This window comes from Bombina bombina, chromosome 7, assembly GCF_027579735.1.
Source record: "Bombina bombina isolate aBomBom1 chromosome 7, aBomBom1.pri, whole genome shotgun sequence".
NCBI classification, from domain to species: Eukaryota; Metazoa; Chordata; class Amphibia; order Anura; family Bombinatoridae; genus Bombina; species Bombina bombina.
The window spans coordinates 132956390-132978158 of record NC_069505.1 but is presented as its reverse complement, the minus strand read 5'-3'; the positions used below and the strand labels follow the sequence as shown (position 1 = coordinate 132978158).

At 40.0% G+C, this 21769-nt stretch overlaps 1 protein-coding gene across 1 annotated transcript in view; it reads left to right on the top strand.

Moving 5' to 3' along the window:
* Positions 1 to 21769, top strand: part of CKAP5 (cytoskeleton associated protein 5) — a 397759-nt gene that overhangs the window by 284812 nt on the left and 91178 nt on the right. Inside the window, exons 31-36 of the mRNA XM_053689307.1 lie at positions 6699 to 6834; positions 6932 to 7125; positions 7293 to 7462; positions 8144 to 8317; positions 19435 to 19555; positions 19766 to 19945. Coding sequence (XP_053545282.1) covers positions 6699 to 6834; positions 6932 to 7125; positions 7293 to 7462; positions 8144 to 8317; positions 19435 to 19555; positions 19766 to 19945 — 975 coding nt within the window. The remainder of the gene's footprint in view (positions 1 to 6698; positions 6835 to 6931; positions 7126 to 7292; positions 7463 to 8143; positions 8318 to 19434; positions 19556 to 19765; positions 19946 to 21769) is intronic.

Below are 21769 nucleotides of genomic sequence, written 5' to 3'. Positions count from 1 at the left end.
TTTGTCCGCAAGTTCTTTGAAAGGACAAATCTCTGCTCTTTCTGTTCTTTTTCACAGAAAGATTGCTATTCTTCCTGATATTCATTGTTTTGTACAAGCTTTGGTTCGTATAAAACCTGTCATTAAGTCAATTTCTCCTCCTTGGAGTTTGAATTTGGTTCTGGGAGCTCTTCAAGCTCCTCCGTTTGAACCTATGCATTCATTGGACATTAAATTACTTTCTTGGAAAGTTTTGTTCCTTTTGGCCATCTCTTCTGCCAGAAGAGTTTCTGAATTATCTGCTCTTTCTTGTGAGTCTCCTTTTCTGATTTTTCATCAGGATAAGGCGGTGTTGCGAACTTCTTTTGAATTTTTACCTAAAGTTGTGAATTCCAACAACATTAGTAGAGAAATTGTGGTTCCTTCATTATGTCCTAATCCTAAGAATTCTAAGGAGAAATCGTTGCATTCTTTGGATGTTGTTAGAGCTTTGAAATATTATGTTGAAGCTACGAAATCTTTTCGTAAGACTTCTAGTCTATTTGTTATCTTTTCCGGTTCTAGAAAAGGCCAGAAAGCTTCTGCCATTTCTTTGGCATCTTGGTTGAAATCTTTAATTCATCTTGCCTATGTTGAGTCGGGTAAAACTCCGCCTCAGAGAATTACAGCTCATTCTACTAGGTCAGTTTCTACTTCCTGGGCGTTTAGGAATGAAGCTTCGGTTGACCAGATCTGCAAAGCAGCAACTTGGTCCTCTTTGCATACTTTTACTAAATTCTACCATTTTGATGTATTTTCTTCTTCTGAAGCAGTTTTTGGTAGAAAAGTACTTCAGGCAGCGGTTTCAGTTTGAATCTTCTGCTTATGTTTTTCGTTAAACTTTATTTTGGGTGTGGATTATTTTCAGCAGGAATTGGCTGTCTTTATTTTATCCCTCCCTCTCTAGTGACTCTTGTGTGGAAAGATCCACATCTTGGGTAGTCATTATCCCATACGTCACTAGCTCATGGACTCTTGCTAATTACATGAAAGAAAACATAATTTATGTAAGAACTAACATGATAAATTCATTTCTTTCATATTAGCAAGAGTCCATGAGGCCCGCCCTTTTTTTGTGGTGGTTATGATTTTGTATAAAGCACAATTATTCCAATTCCTTATTTTATATGCTTTCGCACTTTTTTATCACCCCACTTCTTGGCTATTCGTTAAACTGAATTGTGGGTGTGGTGAGGGGTGTATTTATAGGCATTTTGAGGTTTGGGAAACTTTGCCCCTCCTGGTAGGAATGTATATCCCATACGTCACTAGCTCATGGACTCTTGCTAATATGAAAGAAATGAATTTATCAGGTAAGTTCTTACATAAATTATGTTTTCAGACAGTCAGTTTCATATTTGGGATAATGCATATGAATAAATCAATTTTTTTCTTACCTTAAAATTTGACTTTTTTCCCTGTGGGCTGTTAGGCTCGCAGGGGCTGAAAATGCTTCATTTTATTGCGTCATTCTTGGCGCAGACTTTTTTGGCGCAAAATTTTTTTTCTGTTTCCGGCGTCATACATGTCGCCGGAAGTTGCGTCATTTTTGACGTTTTTTGCGCCAAAAGTGTTGGCGTTCCGGATGTGGCGTCATTTCTGGCGCCAAAAGCATTTAGGCGCCAAATAATGTGGGCGTCTTTTTTGACGCTAAAAAATATGGGAGTCACTATTGTCTCCACATTATTTAAGTCTCATTATTTATTGCTTCTGGTTGCTAGAAGCTTGTTCACTGGCATTTTTTTCCCATTCCTGAAACTGTCATTTAAGGAATTTGATCAATTTTGCTTTATATGTTGTTTTTTCTATTACATATTGCAAGATGTCCCAGATTGACACTGAGTCAAAAGATACTTCTGGAAAAACGCTGCCTGGTGCTGGCTCTACCAAAGTTAAGTGTATGTGCTGTAAACTTGTGGTATCTGTTCCTCCAGCTGTTGTTTGTAATGAATGTCATGACAAACTTGTTAATGCAGATAATATTTCCTTTAGTAATGTTACATTACCTGTTGCTGTTCCGTCAACATCTAATACTCAGTGTTCTTGTTAACATAAGAGATTTTGTTTCTAAATCCATTAAGAAGGCTATGTCTGTTATTCCTCCTTCTAGTAAACGTAAAAGGTCTTTTAAAACTTCTAATTTTTCAGATGAATTTTTAAATGAACATCATCATTCTGATTCTGATAATGGTTCCTCTGGTTCAGAGGATTCTGTCTCAGAGGTTGATGCTGATAAATCTTCATATTTATTCAAAATGGAATTTATTCGTTCTTTACTTAAAGAAGTCTTAATTGCATTAGAAATAGAGGATTCTGGTCCTCTTGATACTAAATCTAAACATTTAAATAAGGTTTTTAAATCTCCTGTAGTTATTCCAGAAGTTTTTCCTGTCCCTGATGCTATTTCTGAAGTAATCTCCAGGGAATGGAATAATTTGGGTAATTCATTTACTCCTTCTAAACGTTTTAAGCAATTATATCCTGTGCCATCTGACAGATTAGAATTTTGGGACAAAATCCCTAAAGTTGATGGGGCTGTCTCTACTCTTGCTAAATGTACTACTATTCCTAAGTCAGATAGTACTTCCTTTAAGGATCCTTTAGATAGGAAGATTGAATCCTTTCTAAGGAAAGCTTACTTATGTTCAGGTAATCTTCTTAGACCTGCTATATCTTTAGCGGATGTTGCTGCAGCTTCAACTTTTTGGTTAGAAGCTTTAGCGCAACAAGTAACAGATCATAATTCTCATAGCATTATTAATCTTCTTCAACATGCTAATAACTTTATTTGTGATGCCATCTTTGATATCATTAGAGTGGATGTCAGGTATATGTCTCTAGCTATTTTAGCTAGAAGAGCTTTATGGCTTAAAACTTGGAATGCTGATATGTCTTCTAAGTCAACTTTGCTTTCCCTTTCTTTCCAGGGTAATAAATTATTTGGTTCTCAGTTGGATTCTATTATCTCAACTGTTACTGGAGGGAAAGGAACTTTTTTACCACAGGATAAAAAATCTAAAGGTAAATTTAGGTCTAATAATCGTTTTTCGTTCCTTTCGTCACAATAAGGAACAAAAGCCTGATCCTTCACCCACAGGAGCGGTATCAGTTTGGAAACCATCTCCAGTCTGGAATAAATCCAAGCCTTTTAGAAAATCAAAGCCAGCTCCCAAGTCCACATGAAGGTGCGGCCCTCATTCCAGCCCAGCTGGTAGGGGGCAGATTACGATTTTTCAAAGAAATTTGGATCAATTCAATTCACAATCTTTGGATTCAAAACATTGTTTCAGAAGGGTACAGAATTGGCTTCAAGAGAAGGCCTCCTGCAAAGAGATTTTTTCTTTCCCGTGTCCCAGTAAATCCAGCGAAGGCTCAAGCATTTCTGAAATGTGTTTCAGATCTAGAGTTGGCTGGAGTAATTATGCCAGTTCCAGTTCTGGAACAGGGGCTGGGGTTTTATTCAAATCTCTTCATTGTACCAAAGAAGGAGAATTCCTTCAGACCAGTTCTGGATCTAAAAATATTGAATCGTTATGTAAGGATACCAACATTCAAAATGGTAACTATAAGGACTATCCTGCCTTTTGTTCAGCAAGGGCATTATATGTCCACAATAGATTTACAGGATGCATATCTGCATATTCCGATTCATCCAGATCACTATCAGTTTCTGAGATTCTCTTTCCTAGACAAGCATTACCAGTTTGTGGCTCTGCCGTTTGGCCTAGCAACAGCTCCAAGAATTTTTACAAAGGTTCTCGGTGCCCTTCTGTTTGTAATCAGAGAACAGGGTATTGTGGTATTTCCTTATTTGGACGATATCTTGGTACTTGCTCAGTCTTTACATTTAGCAGAATCTCATACGAATCGACTTGTGTTGTTTCTTCAAGATCATGGTTGGAGGATCAATTTACCGAAAAGTTCATTGATTCCTCAGACAAGGGTAACCTTTTTAGGTTTCCAGATAGATTCAGCGTCCATGACTTTGTCCCTGACAGACAAGAGACGTCTAAAATTGATCTCAGCTTGTCGAAACCTTCAATCACAATCATTCCCTTCGGTAGCCTTATGCATGGAAATTCTAGGTCTTATGACTGCTGCATCGGACACGATCCCCTTTGCTCGTTTTCACATGCGACCTCTTCAGCTCTGTATGCTGAACCAGTGGTGCAGGGATTACACAAAGATATCTCAACTAATATCTTTAAAACCGATTGTACGACTCTCTGACGTGGTGGACAGATCACCATCGTTTAGTTCAGGGGGCTTCTTTTGTTCTTCCGACCTGGACTGTAATTTCAACAGATGCAAGTCTGACAGGTTGGGGAGCTGTTTGGGGGTCTCTGACAGCACAAGGGGTTTGGGAATCTCAGGAGGTGAGATTACCAATCAATATTTTGGAACTCCGTGCAATTTTCAGAGCTCTTCAGTCATGGCCTCTTCTAAAGAGAGAATCGTTCATTTGTTTTCAGACAGACAATGTCACAACTGTGGCATACATCAATCATCAAGGAGGGACTCACAGTCCTCTGGCTATGAAAGAAGTATCTCGAATACTGGTATGGGCGGAATCCAGCTCCTGTCTAGTTTCTGCGGTTCATATCCCAGGTATAGACAATTGGGAAGCGGATTATCTCAGTCGCCAAACGTTACATCCGGGCGAATGGTCTCTTCACCCAGAGGTATTTCTTCAGATTGTTCAAATGTGGGGACTTCCAGAAATAGATCTGATGGCTTCTCATCTAAACAAGAAACTTCCCAGGTATCTGTCCAGATCCAGGGATCCTCAAGCGGAAGCAGTGGATGCATTGTCACTTCCTTGGAAGTATCATCCTGCCTATATCTTTCCGCCTCTAGTTCTTCTTCCAAGAGTAATCTCCAAGATTCTGAAGGAATGCTCGTTTGTTCTGCTGGTGGCTCCAGCATGGCCTCACAGGTTTTGGTATGCGGATCTTGTCCGGATGGCCTCTTGCCAACCGTGGACTCTTCCGTTAAGACCAGACCTTCTGTCGCAAGGTCCTTTTTTCCATCAGGATCTCAAATCCTTAAATTTAAAGGTATGGGGATTGAACGCTTGATTCTTAGTCAAAGAGGTTTCTCTGACTCTGTGATTAATACTATGTTACAGGCTCGTAAATCTGTATCTAGGAAGATATATTATAGAGTCTGGAAGACTTACATTTCTTGGTGTCTTTTTCATCATTTTTCCTGGCATTCTTTTAGAATTCCGAGAATTTTACAGTTTCTTCAGGATGGTTTGGATAAAGGTTTGTCTGCAAGTTCCTTGAAAGGACAAATCTCTGCTCTTTCTGTTCTTTTTCACAGAAAGATTGCTAATCTTCCTGATATTCATTGTTTTGTACAAGCTTTGGTTCGTATAAAACCTGTCATTAAGTCAATTTCTCCTCCTTGGAGTTTGAATTTGGTTCTGGGGGCTCTTCAAGCTCCTCCGTTTGAACCTATGCATTCATTGGACATTAAATTACTTTCTTGGAAAGTTTTGTTTCTTTTGGCCATCTCTTCTGCTAGAAGAGTTTCTGAATTATCTGCTCTTTCTTGTGAGTCTCCTTTTCTGATTTTTCATCAGGATAAGGCGGTGTTGCGAACTTCTTTTAAATTTTTACCTAAGGTTGTGAATTCTAACAACATTAGTAGAGAAATTGTGGTTCCTTCATTATGTCCTAATCCTAAGAATTCTAAGGAGAGATCATTGCATTCTTTGGATGTAGTTAGAGCTTTGAAATATTATGTTGAAGCTACTTAGAATTTCCGAAAGACTTCTAGTCTATTTGTTATCTTTTCCGGTTCTAGGAAAGGTCAGAAGGCCTCTGCCATTTCTTTGGCATCTTGGTTGAAATCTTTAATTCATCATGCTTATGTCGAGTCGGGTAAAACTCCGCCTCAAAGGATTACAGCTCATTCTACTAGGTCAGTTTCTACTTCCTGGGCGTTTAGGAATGAAGCTTCGGTTGATCAGATTTGCAAAGCAGCAACTTGGTCTTCTTTGCATACTTTTACTAAATTCTACCATTTTGATGTGTTTTCTTCTTCTGAAGCAGTTTTTGGTAGAAAAGTACTTCAGGCAGCTGTTTCAGTTTGATTCTTCTGCTTATAATTTCAGTTTTTTTCATTATAAGATTTAAACTTTATTTTGGGTGTGGATTATTTTCAGCGGAATTGGCTGTCTTTATTTTATCCCTCCCTCTCTAGTGACTCTTGCGTGGAAGATCCACATCTTGGGTAGTCATTATCCCATACGTCACTAGCTCATGGACTCTTGCTAATTACATGAAAGAAAACATAATTTATGTAAGAACTTACCTGATAAATTCATTTCTTTCATATTAGCAAGAGTCCATGAGGCCCACCCTTTTTGTGGTGGTTATGATTTTTTTTGTATAAAGCACAATTATTCCAATTCCTTGTTTTTTATGCTTTCACACTTTTTTCTTATCACCCCTCTTCTTGGCTATGCGTTAAACTGATTTGTGGGTGTGGTGAGGGGTGTATTTATAGGCATTTTGAGGTTTGGGAAACTTTGCCCCTCCTGGTAGGAATGTATATCCCATACGTCACTAGCTCATGGACTCTTGCTAATATGAAAGAAATGAATTTATCAGGTAAGTTCTTACATAAATTATGTTTTTGCTGTATAAATCTATATCTTATGTTCTTTGCAGGTTGGCGAGCCAAAGGACAACGTACGTAAAGATGTACGTGCCATTTTGAGTAAGATGTGCCAGGTTTACCCAGCCAGCAAAATGTTTAACTTTATCATGGATGGGATAAAGTCAAAGAACTCCAAGCAGAGAGCAGGTGGGTGAAGAAATATGTATCTAATAAACAGTGATCTGCCGTCTTCTCTAGTTATGAAACCATTGTATTTAATCCTTATCTGCTTTCACACCTTCAGAGTGCCTCGAGGAGCTTGGTTGTTTGGTTGAGTCTTACGGAATGAATGTATGCCAGCCAACTCCTGCCAAAGCTCTAAAAGAGATAGCTGTCCACATTGGTGACCGTGACAATTCAGTACGCAATGCTGCCCTCAACACAATAGTAGCAGTATACAATGTGCATGGAGAGCAGGTCTTCAAACTTATTGGAAATGTAAGTTCTCCGATGTCTGCCTTGTTCATCTGATATGCATATTGGATGTATACTATGTTTTTGGTGTATGTGCTTAAGTCATTGCTTTATTAACAGCTGTCTGTAGTACATTATTGGTTCCATTTCAACTTAAAAGTTTAATCTAAAGTCTTGCTCCTTCCTCTCAGCTCTCTGAGAAAGACATGAGTATGCTGGAGGAGAGGATAAAGCGATCTGGGAAGAAGCAGGCTGTGGCAGTACCTGCTAAGCAAGTGGAAGAGAAACCTCAACGTGTGCAAAATGCCAATGCCAGTCTTCTGCGCAAACCACCTCCTGAGGACATGTCCTCCAAACTCAAGTATGTTAATCAGTAGTTGTAGAAGTTAAATGTATGCTTTCCTCTGTACATTTAGGGAAGTCTAGGGGCAGGGGTAGTAGATCTGAATTGAGAGGATTCTAAATATTTTGTGCCTTCTTTCACTGCTTCTCAATGGACAGAATTATGTATCGCAGTTACAGAATGTAAGTACAGCGCAAGTGTTCGGCAACTTCTCCCTTCCCGTAGTCCCCTTGTAAAGGAGTGAATTCTTTACACTGTTGAATGCATTTTATTTTCCTGAAATTCCACCTGCTAGATCTTACTATAGATCTACTATAAATCTAAATTAAACTTAGCCTTTCCCTTAAAGTGGTTACGTTTATTTTTTTTTAATCCCCATCTCCTCCGGGGTTTGTGTAAAATCTTTGTGATAAATTAGCATAAATGTTTATAGTTTTCTGAAGTTCTTTCTGCATTCTAGTTTCGGTTAAACTAATTTTGTGATCCAGAGTGCATGACTACATCCTCCTACAAGCTCATGTAAGGCATCTATATAGAGTGTACGCTCTGCAGCCTCAAGCACTGCATGTGGCTCTAAATTTCCTTTGTATGGTTTATAGGGAAAGACTACCTTTGTTCTTGTATGCATGTGTTGTGAAGATGTCACACCTAGATCTTTTTTCTATTCTTTGTAATTGTACATCTCACCCTTCTCTCCAGCCAAGCCCGAAATATGGGAGGACACACCGAAACAGCCAATTCTGTTCCGAGGGAGTTCCAGCTGGATCTTGATGAGATTGAGAATGATAATGGTACTTTGAAGTGTGAAATGCCAGCACTTGTGCAGCACAAGCTCGATGAGATCTTTGATCCAGTCATGATTCCAGAACCCAAGTAAGTTCTATAAAAGGCTTTAATTCAGTTCTTGAGAGGGAAAGTTGATCACCAGATGTTGAAATATGTCCTTGAAAGAAAGTGCTACTTTGTTTTTTTTATAACTCTTTAGCTCTGTTCCATTAGTATGATGTTCCCCACTTTCCTTGGGCACATTTTTTGGTGCAAGATGCATGTTTGGCATGTCTTTTAAATTTCACTAAATTAAAAAAAATAATGCTTGACCATGGCTTGATAGCTGTGATAACTAGAGCTGTTCATGCCTTGTATGGGTTTCCGGAGGAGAGTCCACTGCTTCATTCATTACTTGTGGGAATTAAGAACCTGGCCACCAGGAGGAGGCAAAGACACCCCAGCCAAAGGCTTAAATACCTCCCCCACTCCCCTCATCCCTCAGTCATTCTTTGCCTTTCGTCACAGGAGGTTGGCAGAGAAGTGTTGATTATTCGGAGTAGTCTCTTATGGAGGGTAGTACTCTTCGAAATGGGACTGGAGTTTTAAGTAGTCCTGTCAGCCTCTCAGTAAGAGCATGGGTGAATGTTAGAGTCCGGAGATGCAAGGAGAGTCTTTCTGTGAACTCACATTAACAGCTCCATTAGCAAACGGCGTTGACGAGTTTCGCTGACTGCTTTTATGCTCTTAAGTCCATGTCAGGAGCGATGCTACTACCCTGTCACACTTGAAAGGCCGTGCTCCTGTTCCACAGTGTTGATTCTGGTAAGATTTAATATATATATATATATATATATATATATATATATATATATATATGATAACATAAGAAGACAGGGTCACAGTGTGGCTCCTTTATCTTTATAGAATCTAGGGTAATACCCTCAGAAGGGGGTTATTGAACAGGGGGGATTTTATTGTGCATAATATTGTTCTGTTTTATGCTGCACTTGTGTAAGATGAGGCTCTGTCAGCGTGGAACAGTCAGTTCACTTAGCGAGAGATTGAGGCAGGCTTTTTTTGCCGCGTTCCTCTCTTGAGTGCAGGGGTGGTCCTGCATGGCACTCCATGTGACCGGGGGTGGCCTCTGTAACTTCCTCTTTCTCTACCTGCGTTCAGAGGAGACAAAGCTGTTTCTTGTAGTTCGGGTCATAGGAGGTGGTGAGTGCCCCGACCATTGGGATATAAAGGTGCCATTTAATTTTTTATCAAGTCCGCAATAAAGGGGCAAGCTATGGAGGACTCTTATATGTTAGAGGATACTCCCTCTTTATCTAAACCAGTTGAACCGCCTACTCAACTCTGTTCCACATGCTTTGACAATATTGCTATATCTTAAAGGAATAGGATGTTTAGTACGACTGAGCCGTCCACCTCTGAGGGTTCTCCGCCCCGCGAGGTGCGTTCCCTGCACTCATCTCCGATTACACAAGCAGTTCCCCAGGGCACTACTAATCCTCCCGTGGGAGGGGCCCTTTGGCTGCCAGACTTCGCTGATCAGTTACGGACGGCGGTTTTCTAAAGTCATTAATGCGATGCCTCGCCCTACTAAGCGCAAGCGGAAGGTACGGCACTGCTATCCGTCTCAGGGATCTTCGACTCCGCTGGATGTCTCAGATTATACGCAAAGGAGGACAACTCTGACTTATCGGAGGATGTCGCTTCTGGGTCCATCCACGGAGGAACCAGATTTTAAGTTTAAAATAGAGCATTTGCGCTTCCTGCTGAAGGAGGTGCTTGCTACGTTGGAGGTTCTGGAACCGAAATTACCGGAGGAACCTTTGATCCCTAAACTTGATAGTTTACAAGGACAGGGTAGTGCCTCGGGCCTTCCCAGTCCCCATCAAGATGGCTTATATTAGGAATAAATGGGAGAAACTTGGCTCGTCCTTTTCCCCCTCTTCTTCTTTCTAAAAGCTATTCCCCGTTCCGGACTCACAGCTTGAGCTGTGGGGAACAGTCCCTAAGGTGGATGGTGCTATCTCCACGCTCGCTAAGAGAATGACTATTCCGCTTGAGGATAGCTCTTCTTTCAAGGAACCCATGGATAAAAAGATAGAGTCCATGTTGCGGAAGATGTTCCAACTCACGGGGTTCGTTTTTCAACCGACGGGGCAGTCGCTGCGGTGGCAGGTGCTACTATCTACTGGTGTGATGATCTGTCAGCGATAGTCAAGGTGGAGACTCCCCTTGAAGAGATTCAAGAACGAATTAAGGCGTTAAGGGTAGCGCATTCATTCATTTGTGATGCTAACATGCAGATTATTTGCCTGAATGCTAAGACATCAAGTTTTTCTGTTTTAGCCCGCAGGGCTTTATGGTTTAAGTCGTGGTCTGCTGACATGACTTCCAAGTCTCGTTTGCTTTCCCTCCCGTTCAAGGGGAAAGTTTTGTTTGACCCGGGCCTCGATTCCATCATATCTACGGTCACGGGTGGCAAGGATGCTTCTTGCCTCAGAATAAGGGGTCTACTTTTCGTCCCTTTCGTGCGTACAAGTCTCAGCGCCAGCAGCCTGCCGCAAAGTCTGAGCAGGCCAAGGGATCTTGGAAGCCAGCTAACTCTTAGAACAAGTCCAAGCAGAACAAGAAGCCCGCCGAGTCAAAGTCGGCATGAAGGGGCGGCCCCTGATCTGTCCTCGGATCAGGTAGGGGGAAGAGTATCTCTTTTTGCGGAGGCCTGGAGAAGAGACGTTATAGACCCTTGGCTTCTGGAGGTTGTAGCCCAGGGTTACAGGATAGGATTCAAGTCATATTCGCCCAGAGGCAGGTTCCTCCTGTCAAACATATCTTCAAGAACAGAGAAGAGAGACACCTTCCTGGGGTGTGTGAGGGATCTCTCATCTCTCGGAGTAATTGTCCCAGTCCCTCTGGCAGAAAGAGGTCTGGGGTATTATTCAAACCTTTTCGTGGTCCCAAAAAAGGAGGGCACGTTTCGTCCAATGCTGGACCTAAAGGCTCTGAACAAGTTCTTGTCAGTTCCATCGTTCAAAATGGAGACAATGAGGTCAATTTTGCCCCTATTTTAAGAGGGGTAATTAATGACGACTATAGACCTGAAGGACGATTACCTTCACTTTCCAATCCACAAGGATCACTTCAGGTTTCTAAGATTTTCCTTCCTGGACCAGCACCATTCTGTTTGGTCTGGTGACTGCCCCAAGAGTCTTTACAAAGGTTCTGGGAGCACTACTCGCGGTAGCAAGAGCCAGAGGGATTGCAGTGGCACCTTATCCGGACGATATCCTGGTCCAGGTTCCCTCCTACAGTCTTGCGGAGGGTTACTTGCGGGCTCTTCTCCTTCGATCCCACGGGTGGAAGATAAACGAAGGGAAAAGTTCCTTGATCCCCAGCAACAGGGTGGAATTCCTGGGTACGATAATAGATTCTTCAGTAATGAGGATATTCTTGACAGATCAGAGACGTTGCAAGCTTCCTTCCAACTGTCTAGCTCTCCAGACATCCTCCACGACATCTGTAGCCAGTTGTATGGAGGTGATCGGGCTCATGGCATCCAGCATAGATGTCATTCCCTTCGCCAGGTTCCATCTCAGACCTCTTCAGCTGTGCATGCTGAGACAATGGAACAGCGATCATTTAGATCTGTCCCAAAATATATCTCTGGACAGACTGGTGAGGGAGTCCCTATCTTGGTGGACCCAGCCGGGGCAGCTGTCACAAGGGACATCCTTCTTGAGACCATCCTGGGAGATTGTGACCATAGATGCAAGTCTATCAGGATGGGGAGCTGTTTGTGGTGCCAGAAAGGCACAGGGCAGATGGACCCGAGAGGAATCAAGTCTACCTATAAATATTCTGTAACTTCGAGCAATAGTAAATGCTCTGAGGGCTTGGCCCCCCTGGGGTCGTCCCGATCCATCAGATTCTAGTTGGACAATATTACCTCTGTGTCTTACATAGACCACCAGGGGGGAACGAGAAGTTCCCTAGCCATGACAGAAGTATCTCGGATTCTGGAATGGGCAGAGACTCGCAATTGTTCACTCTCAGTGATCCACATTCTGGGTGTGGACAATTGGGAAGCGGATTCTCTGAGCAGACAGACGTTTCACCCAGGGGAATGGTCTCTCCATCCCAAGGTGTTCGCGGAGATCTGCAACAGATGGGGGACACCGGAGATAGATCTCATGGCGTCCAGACTCAATTTACAAGCTACCCAGATACGGGTCTCAATACAGGGATCCCAAGGCGGAACTGATAGATGAGAGAAGAAAGGAAACCTAAGAAGGATTCCAATTGGGGGCCCACCTATAAGCAGTCTGAGTATTCAATATAATGATTAAAGATAAAAAAAATCAAATACTGTAAATATACACAATGTAAAATAATAATCTGTGTCAAAAAATGTAAACCAAAAAATTCCTTAAAGTATTAAAATATTGTTAAAAATGTACTTGTAAAATATAGAGGGTCCAAAGATATAGATAGGAGTCAAATGTCCCAGAAGTCAAACAGTATCCCACTGGTGTGAATGGTCTGGATAATCCACGGGTAACACTGCGGTCTTGGCTTGTTGCTCCCGTATCAAATGGAGGCTGCTCCGCTTGTTTTCCCGGTGCAAAGCATGGACTAAAAGCTGTTTAAGAGAAGAAAAGAGGGCACCTCTTAGTGTAATAGAGTTGATCATAGGTGTCATGTAACACAAGATGGAATGCTCACCAGATATATAGTTGCACCGTTCTGTGACCGGTGCTGGAACGCAGACTAGCCCTTATTACAGCGGCTAGTGTACTGTCAGCTAATCCCTTAGCTGGTGGCTGGATACAATATCCGGTTTCGGTAAGGTAAATCACAGAGTGCTGAGCTTTAACCCCTTAAAGGGATAGTCAACCATAGAATTGTTATTGTTTTAAAAGATAGATAATCCCTTTATTACTCATTCCCCAGTTTTGCATAACCAACACAGTTATATTAATGTACTTTTTACCTTTGTGATTACCTTGTATCTAGGAACCTTCTTCCAGCCCCCTGATCACATGACTTGTGACTGTTTATTATCTATTGTCTTAAATTTAGCATTGGTTTGTGCTAGATTTTAAATAACTTTCTGTGCCTGAACACAGTGTTATCTATATAGCCCACGTGTACTTTCTGTCTCTTTGTGTTGAAAAGAGATTTAAAAAGCATGTGATAAGAGGCAGCCCTCAAAGGCTTAGAAATTAGCATATGAGCCTACCTATGTTTAGTTTAAACTAAGAATACCAAGAGAAAAAAGCAAATTTGATGATAAAAGTAAATTGGAAAGCTGATTAAAATTACAAGTCCTATCTGAATAATGAAAGTTTAATTTATACTTGACTGTCCCTTTAAGGACAAGGCCATTTTTCAATTTCTTTCCCTTAAGGACCAGGGCTTTTTTAACATTTCTGCGGTGTTTGTGTTCAGCTGCAATTTTCCTCTTACTCATTTACAGTACCCATACATATATACCGTTTTTTTCGCCATTAAATGGACTTTCTAAAGATACCATTATTTTCATCAAATCTTATAATTTACCATAAAAAATGATAAAATATGATGAAAAAATTCTGTTGCACATCTACAACCTCCAAAAAACACCCATGCTTAATAGTTTCTAAATTTTCTCCTGAGTTTAGAAATACCCAATGTTTACATGTTCTTTGATTTTTTGTAAGTTATAGGGTAATAAATACAAGTAGCACTTTGCTATTTCCAAACCATTTGTTTTTTCAAAATTAGCGATAGTTACATTGGAACACTGATATTTGTCAGGAATCCCTGAATATACCTTGACATGTATATATATATATTTTTTAGTAGACAACTGAAAATATTGATCTAGGCCCATTTTGGTATATTTCATGCCACCATTTCACCGCCAAATGCGATCAAATAAAAAAAAATGTTCACTTTTTCACATACTTTTTCACTAATATTAGGTTTCTCACTGAAATTATTTACAAACAACTTTTGCAATTATGGCACAAATGGTTGTAAATGTTTCTCTGGGATCCCCTTTGTTCAGAAATAGCAGACATATATGGCTTTGGCGTTGCTTTTTGGTAATTAGAAGGCCGCTAAATGCCACTGCGCACCACATTTGTATTATGCCCAGCAGTGAAGGGGTTAATTAGGGAGCTTGTAGGGTTAATTTTAGCTTTAGTGTAGAGATCAGCCTCTCACCTGACAAATCCCACCCCCTGATCCCTCCCAAACAGCTCTCTTTCCTCCCCCACCCCACAATTGTCCCCGCCATCTTAAAGGGACAGCCAAGTCCAGTTTTTTTTTTCCATGATTTAAATAAGGAATGTAATGTTAAACAACTGCCCAATTTACTTTTATCACCAATTTTGCTTTGTTCTCTTGTTATTCTTAGTTGAAAGCTAAACCTAGGAGGTTCATATGCTAATTTCTTAGACCTTGAATACTGCCTCTAATCTGAATGCATTTAGACCACTGGAGGGCATTAGTTCATGTGTTTCATATAGATAACATTGAGCTCATGCACGTGAAGTGACCAAGGAATGAGCACTGATTGGCTAAAATGCAAGTCTGTGAAAGGAACTAAAATAAGGGGACAGTCAGCAGAAGCTTAGATACAAGATAATCACAAAGGTAAAACGTGTATCATTATAACTATGTTGGTTCTGCAAAACTGGGGAATGGGTAATAAATTGATTATCTTTCTTTTTAAACAACAAAAATTCTGGTGTTGACTGTCCCTTTAAGTACTGGCAGAAAGTCTGCCAGTACTAAAATAAGTTTTATTTTGTTTTTTTTAATTATTAAAAAAATAATAATCATATTCTGCTTTGTAGGATCCCCCCTTAGCCCCCAACCTGCCTGATCCCCCCCAAAGAGAGCTCTAATCCTCCCCCCACTAACTATTAGCCACCATTTTTGGTACGGGCAGCTGTCCCCTTCCTACCCTACACCCTCCCAGATCACCCCTCCTCTGCACCCACCACCCTCTCCCAGCAAAAAACATTTCCCCAGCAACTGCCTTAGATTGCGGGTGCGCACGCCCCTCACCTCCAGCGCGCGCTCTCATGCACACCCGGCATAGAGAACAGCCGGAAGGAAGTTCCCCAGCGATGGGCCGCCCACCCACCTCCCTGCAATGGCTCCCACCCACCAACGATCGGCACCATCACTGACCGATGCAGAGAGGGCCACAGAGTGGCTCTCTCGTCATCGGTGTGCCTAAAAAGGTATTGCAGTGATGCCTCAATATCGAGGCATCACTGCAATACCATGAAAGCTGCTGGAAGCGATCAGGATGACTTCCAGCCGCTTGAAACCCTTAACGACGTACAGGATTCATCGCTGGTCTTTAAAGACCAGTTTGTGTAAGACGTACCCTGTATGAAATGCGTCGTTAAGGGGTTAAAAGTGGTTAGGATATTATGTATACACAATAATATTGGTTCCTGTTATAAAAAAACAACTTCCATAAAGGTAAAAGGTAAACAATCTGTCTTCTCAATATAGCGTCTTTTCAATGCAACGCGTTTCTCGACCGCTCAAGGGTCGCTTCCACAGGCAAAAGAAAAAAGACAGATAAAGACATGCTTCATTAGCCTCATTAAATACACATTTGCGATAAAACAGGAAGTTGTCAAATGTGAATGGAACCAATAAGCATTTAAAACGTCATCTTAACAAACGTGTTACATTGTATAAAATTACTAACCATTTAGAAAGACTATCCACCTCCTATACAATGCTAAAAGATACCATTGTAACAATCATCTGATTAATGTAAACATTTCATCTGGAAGGTCAAACAAATAATTAAAATGCAAAAATAGAAAATAAAAGTCCGAAAATAGATTCAAGTACAAAAATAAAATGAAAATAAATAAAAAAATATATAAAAATACAAATGTACAAATAACTATCTTCTACTTGTCTTATATCACATTGTTGCTTGTCAATCATGACTGATATATATTGTAAATCTTTGGAAGTCCCATTTATATCTTGATTTATTTCCAACCCATTATAATAAATTGTGAAGATATTAAAATAATAAAATAAAATATATGTGCGTGAAGGGTTAATGTTGAATGTATGTCATTAAAAAGTTTGTGTATTTGTTAGAAAGGAGTCCCTATTCGTTATTTTATAGTGACAAAACCTAAATGAAGATTCAACTAAGTTTTAAATATCTAAACCTCTAAAAAAACAAAAAAAAAAATCTTCATTTAGGTTTTGTCATTAGAACATAACGAATAGGGACTCCTTTCTAACAAATACACACACTTTTTAACGACATACATTCAACATTAACCCTTCACACACACTCTTTTATATTTTATATTATTATTTTAATATCTTCACGATTTATTATAATGGGTTGGAAATAAATCAAGATATAAATGGGACTTCCAAAGATTTACAATATATATCAGTCATGATTGACAAGCAACAATGTGATATAAGACAAGTAGAAGATAGTTATTTGTACATTTGTATTTTTATAATTTTTTTTATTTATTTTCATTTTATTTTTGTACTTGAATCTATTTTCGGACTTTTATTTTCTATTTTTGTATTTTAATTTGTATGACTTTCCAGATTACATTAGTCAAATGATTGTTACAATGGTATCTTTAAGCGTTGTATAGGAGGTGGATAGTCTTTCTAAATGGTTAGTAATTGATATAATGTAACAGGTTTGTTAAGATGACGTTTTATATGCTTATTGGTTCCATTCACATTTGAAAACTTCCTGTTTTATCGCGTTGAATTGAGAAGACATTAAAGTTTTACCTTTTACCTTTATGGAACTGATAGATGCCTTGGCGGTGCCCTGGGACTTCAGCCTAATTTACATTTTTCCACTGTTGCCTCTTCTACTTCGTGTAGTGTCCCGCATCAAGCAGGAGCAAGCCTCAGCTATTCTGATTGCTCCGTCGTTGCCGCGGAGGATGTGGTTTGCGGATCTGTTGGGGATGTCATCATCTCCTCCGTGGAGGTTACCTTGTCGCAGGGATCTGCTGGTTCAAGGTCCTTTTCTACACCAAAATTTTGATTCTCTGAGGCTGACTGCGTGGAGATTGATGTCTAGTCTTAGCCAAGAGAGGATTTTCTGAAAGAGTGATTGACACACTCGTTCAGGCCAGGAAGCCGGTCACTCGACGCATCTATCACAAGGTGTAGAGGACCTACTTGTCCTGGTGTGAGGAACGATGATACCCCTGGCACAAGGTCAGGGTATCCAGGATTTTGGCCTTTCTCCAGGATGGTCTGGATAAGGGTCTTGCCGCCAGCTCCATAAGGGGAAAAATCTCTGTATTATCTGTACTGTTGCATAAGAAGCTTGCATAGCTTCCTGACATTCAGTCCTTTGTTCAGGCCTGTCTTTAGGATTTCGGCTCCTCCTTCGAACTTAAACTTGGTTCTTAAGGTATTGCAGAGGGCTCAGTTTGAGCTTATGCATGCGCTTGACATTAAGACTCTTCCCTACTGTCTATTGCATCGACACGTAGAGTCTCTGAGTTGGCGGCCTTGCAATGTGTGCCTCCCTACTTAGTTTTTCACGCCGATAAGGCTATTCTTTGCACTGGATTGGGATTCCTTCCGAAAGTGGTGTTGAATCGTAACATCAATCAGGAAATAGAGGTTCCTTCTTTGTGTCCTAACCCTTCTTCTTCAAAGGAGAGGTTACTTCATAATTTGGACGTGGTTCGGGCTTTGAAGTTTTATCTTCAGGCCACGAAGGAGTTCAGACAGACTTCGTCCTTATTTTTTGTGTATTCAGGGTAGCGCAGGGGGCAAAGGGCAGCTGCCACTTCTCTATCCTTTTGGTTGAGGAGTATGATCCGTCTGGCATATGAGACAGCGGGACACAAGCCTCCTCAGAGGATTACAGCTCACTCAACTAGAAGAATGAGGCCTCTATGGAGGAGATTTGTAAGGCGGCCACCTGGTCTTCCTTACATACTTTTGCAAAATTTTATAAATTTTATGTTTTTGCTTCGGCGGTAACTGCTTTTGGGAGAAAGGTTCTGCAGGCTGTGGTGCCCTCAGTTTAGGGTCCTCCTCCTTTTGCCCTTCCGTTTTTTATTTCATTCAGTGTCCTCTAGAGCTTGGGTATTTGTTCCCACAAGTAATGAATGAAGCAGTGGACTTCTCCCATTAAGATGGAAAACATAAATTATGCTTACCTGATCATTTCATTTCCATCCGTGGGAGGAGAGTCCACTGCCCACGCCCATTTCTCCGGTGGGCGGACCTAAATTTAATTTTAATCTTCTGGCACTATTTATACCCTGATATTTCTCCTACTGTTACTTGCTCCCTTGGCAGAATGACTGGGGGATGAGGGGAGTGGGGGAGGTATTTAAGCCTTTGGCTGGGGTTTCTAAATTCCCAGAAGTAATGAATGAAGCAGTGGATTCTCCTCCCACAGATGGAAATGAAATTATCAGGTAAGCATAATTTGTTTTGTTTTTTAAACCGTTACCTATATTTTTGCAGAACCAATTCTTAAAGGGACCGTCTACAATAGAATTGTCATTGTTTTAAAAGATAGATAATCCCTTTATTACCCATTCCCCAGTTTTGCACAACCTACACAGTTATATTAATACACTTTTTACCTCTGTGATTACCTTGTATCTTGGCATCTTCTGACAGCCCCCTGATCACATGACTGTGACTATTTAAAATCTATTGAGTTGCATTTAGTACTGTGTTGTGCTAACTCTTAAATAACTTCCCGGGCGTGAACACATTGTTATCTATATGGCCCACACGAACTATCAGTGTCCTGTTGTGAAATGCAAATACAAAAGCATGTGATTAAGAGGCTGTCAATAGAGCCTTTGAAACAGGCAAATATTTTGAGGTTTAAATGTTATAAAGTATATTAATCTAACAATGCTGGTTGTGCAAAGCTGGGGAGAGAGTAGTAAAGGCATTATCTATCTTTTTTAACCATAACAATTTTTGTGTAGACTGTCCCTTTATTGTGTTAGCAACTGAGTTGAGATGTTTTTGTGACTTTCCAGCTCTCCACTCCGGTTTTAGAATAGTGAACTGTGGGATTGGTTTATACCATATTTCTCTGTTGACTTCTTTCATCAGTTTGGGTACCATTTTGCTTTGGAAATTGTCTTGCATCTTTTGGGTTTCGTAGTAACTTATTTCATTTTTTTATTGTGCTTTATTCTTCATAGGATTCGAGCAGTATCTCCACATTTTGATGACATGCACAGCAACACTGCTTCCACTATCAACTTTGTAATATCTCAGGTGGCCAGTGGGGACATAAATTCCAGTATCCAGGCTCTAGCACAAGTAAGAATCAGTTGCTTACTCATCAATTCATAATATTTTGTATAGTATAGTATTTTGTTTTTGATTTAACAAAAAATAATTTTCAATATGCCTGCCTAGATTGTTGCCATGATTGTTCTAGTTGCATTGCTTGGGTTTAAGTTCTAATTTATATTCCTGTATTAGTAGAGAGAATTATCAGCACTATTGATTATTTTATTTATTTTTAAGATTGATGAAGTGTTGAGGCAGGAGGATAAGGCAGAAGCCATGTCTGGCCACATTGATCAGTTCCTTATTGCTACATTCATGCAACTACGCATGATTTACAACACCCACATGGCAGATGAGAGATTGGACAAAGATGACATTGTGCGTTTGTACAGCTGCATCATTGGCAACATGATCTCGGTAAGCATGCGTTTGCTAATTTGCATCAGTGCTGTGTTTTTTTGTTTTGTTTTATAAACTCAAGATATCACTTTTACATCAAAGCCCTTGAACAGTTTAGGACCTTATTGTAATAAATGTTTAATCATATTTACTATATGTTGTAATATGACTCAAGCTGGAGTGCCTATTGCTAGATACTCTTAGTAATAGCTATTTTTTTTGTTTAGAGAAGTATGTTTCTGCTGCTTTATCTGTTAAGGGGTCATTTTGTTTTTATTGGAAAGGTTATTTGATGGCTTTTAAAATGTGCAATATCTACCTATACAAATCTGTAATGTGGTGTCCTTCCCACATAACCTCTTTGCTGCTTCTTTTGTGTAGTCTGACATTACAAATGGCATGAACTAGTTAGATCCTTGTAACGTTTGGCCTAACTTACTCAGAATTTTTATAGTTAACTGGGTTGATCGTTGGCCATTCTTTTGGTGATAGGGAGAAACCTGAAATTCTTAAGCAGAAGACCTCTCCTCATGCTTGCTGCTCTCATTCCATTCCCTGCAGTATATGTTTGCTTGGTCTCTTTGGAGGTCGTCTTTTTCCTTTTACTACTGGGTGGAGTCCTAACATGATTTGTATGTCTCCGAGCTGTTCAGGCTCTAAAAATGCCTTCTGTCCCAGAAGCCAAGGCCATTACCGGTCACATTCTTTATCAAAAGCTGTTAGAAAAGAGCAAGTTACTCTCTAAAGAGTGACGGAGTACAGTTTAGAGTCCTCAGTCATGTCCTTTTCAGTCATTTATCTTGCTTTCCTGAATTGCATATATTTTCTCTAAGGCACTGCTGCCATATTGTTTTTCATACTCCTAGAGAGCGCTTATCTCAGCCCCCTTATCACCTCCAATACAAGAGGCTTTAATTTGAAAGTGTTACCCTTTAAACAAGGGATCCTGTGCCCCTGTAGGATGCAGGCTATTGCCGTAATAATCGCAAACTACAGCAGCACCCAGTGGGTGGAAGGGGCTGTAACAAAGTTCCTATCTCTCCCTACTATTTGTTTTTTTTCCCAAATAATGGGTCACTTGCCCTCTTGCACAAACTCTATTTCACATAAATAATGGTCATTTGTCCGCCTAGCACATAGTCTATGATTATTTATAAATCTTTAACCAACCTTTTCATATTTGCTCCTTATATTTTTTGTTTACCATAATTATTTTTAATAGTGGTAGTTTAGCATATGTCACCTGCAGAGGATATGTTGAACCTCAACATATGAATAAGTTTCTATAGTAATTAGATTACTTTACTTGGACCTTTGTTTAACTCAACATTAGAACATAATGGTAAAAAGCAAATCAGTTTTGGACCTAAAATTGCATTAATTACTTGGAGATGGTGTACACACATTTGTGTCATCCTTATTAGGATATAATAAATACTATACGATAACCCATTATGGCATCACAAATTTTATTTATTTATTTATTTTCTCACCTCATGAGCCAGTTCGCTCCCCACTAAGTTCAGGGAGAAACTACAACACATTAAAGCAGGTGACATCATAGATCCTAAGGATAACCAAAATTAAGGTGTATAGCTTTAATAATGATAGAGTATCCCTTGCTAGATAGCAGTATAGCAGAAGATTCATTCAAAGTAATCCTAAGTGTACTCTCTAAAAGGCATATTATATTTGGGTGGTGCAATAAGAGGCATGTAATAAATTATAGATATAATAAGCTCTTAATTGAACCTTGCATAATAAAAGCACAAAATGTAGAAACCTTATTTCTTTCTCCACAAGTTCATTACTTCTAGGTTTCAACTCCTGGCCACTAAGGAG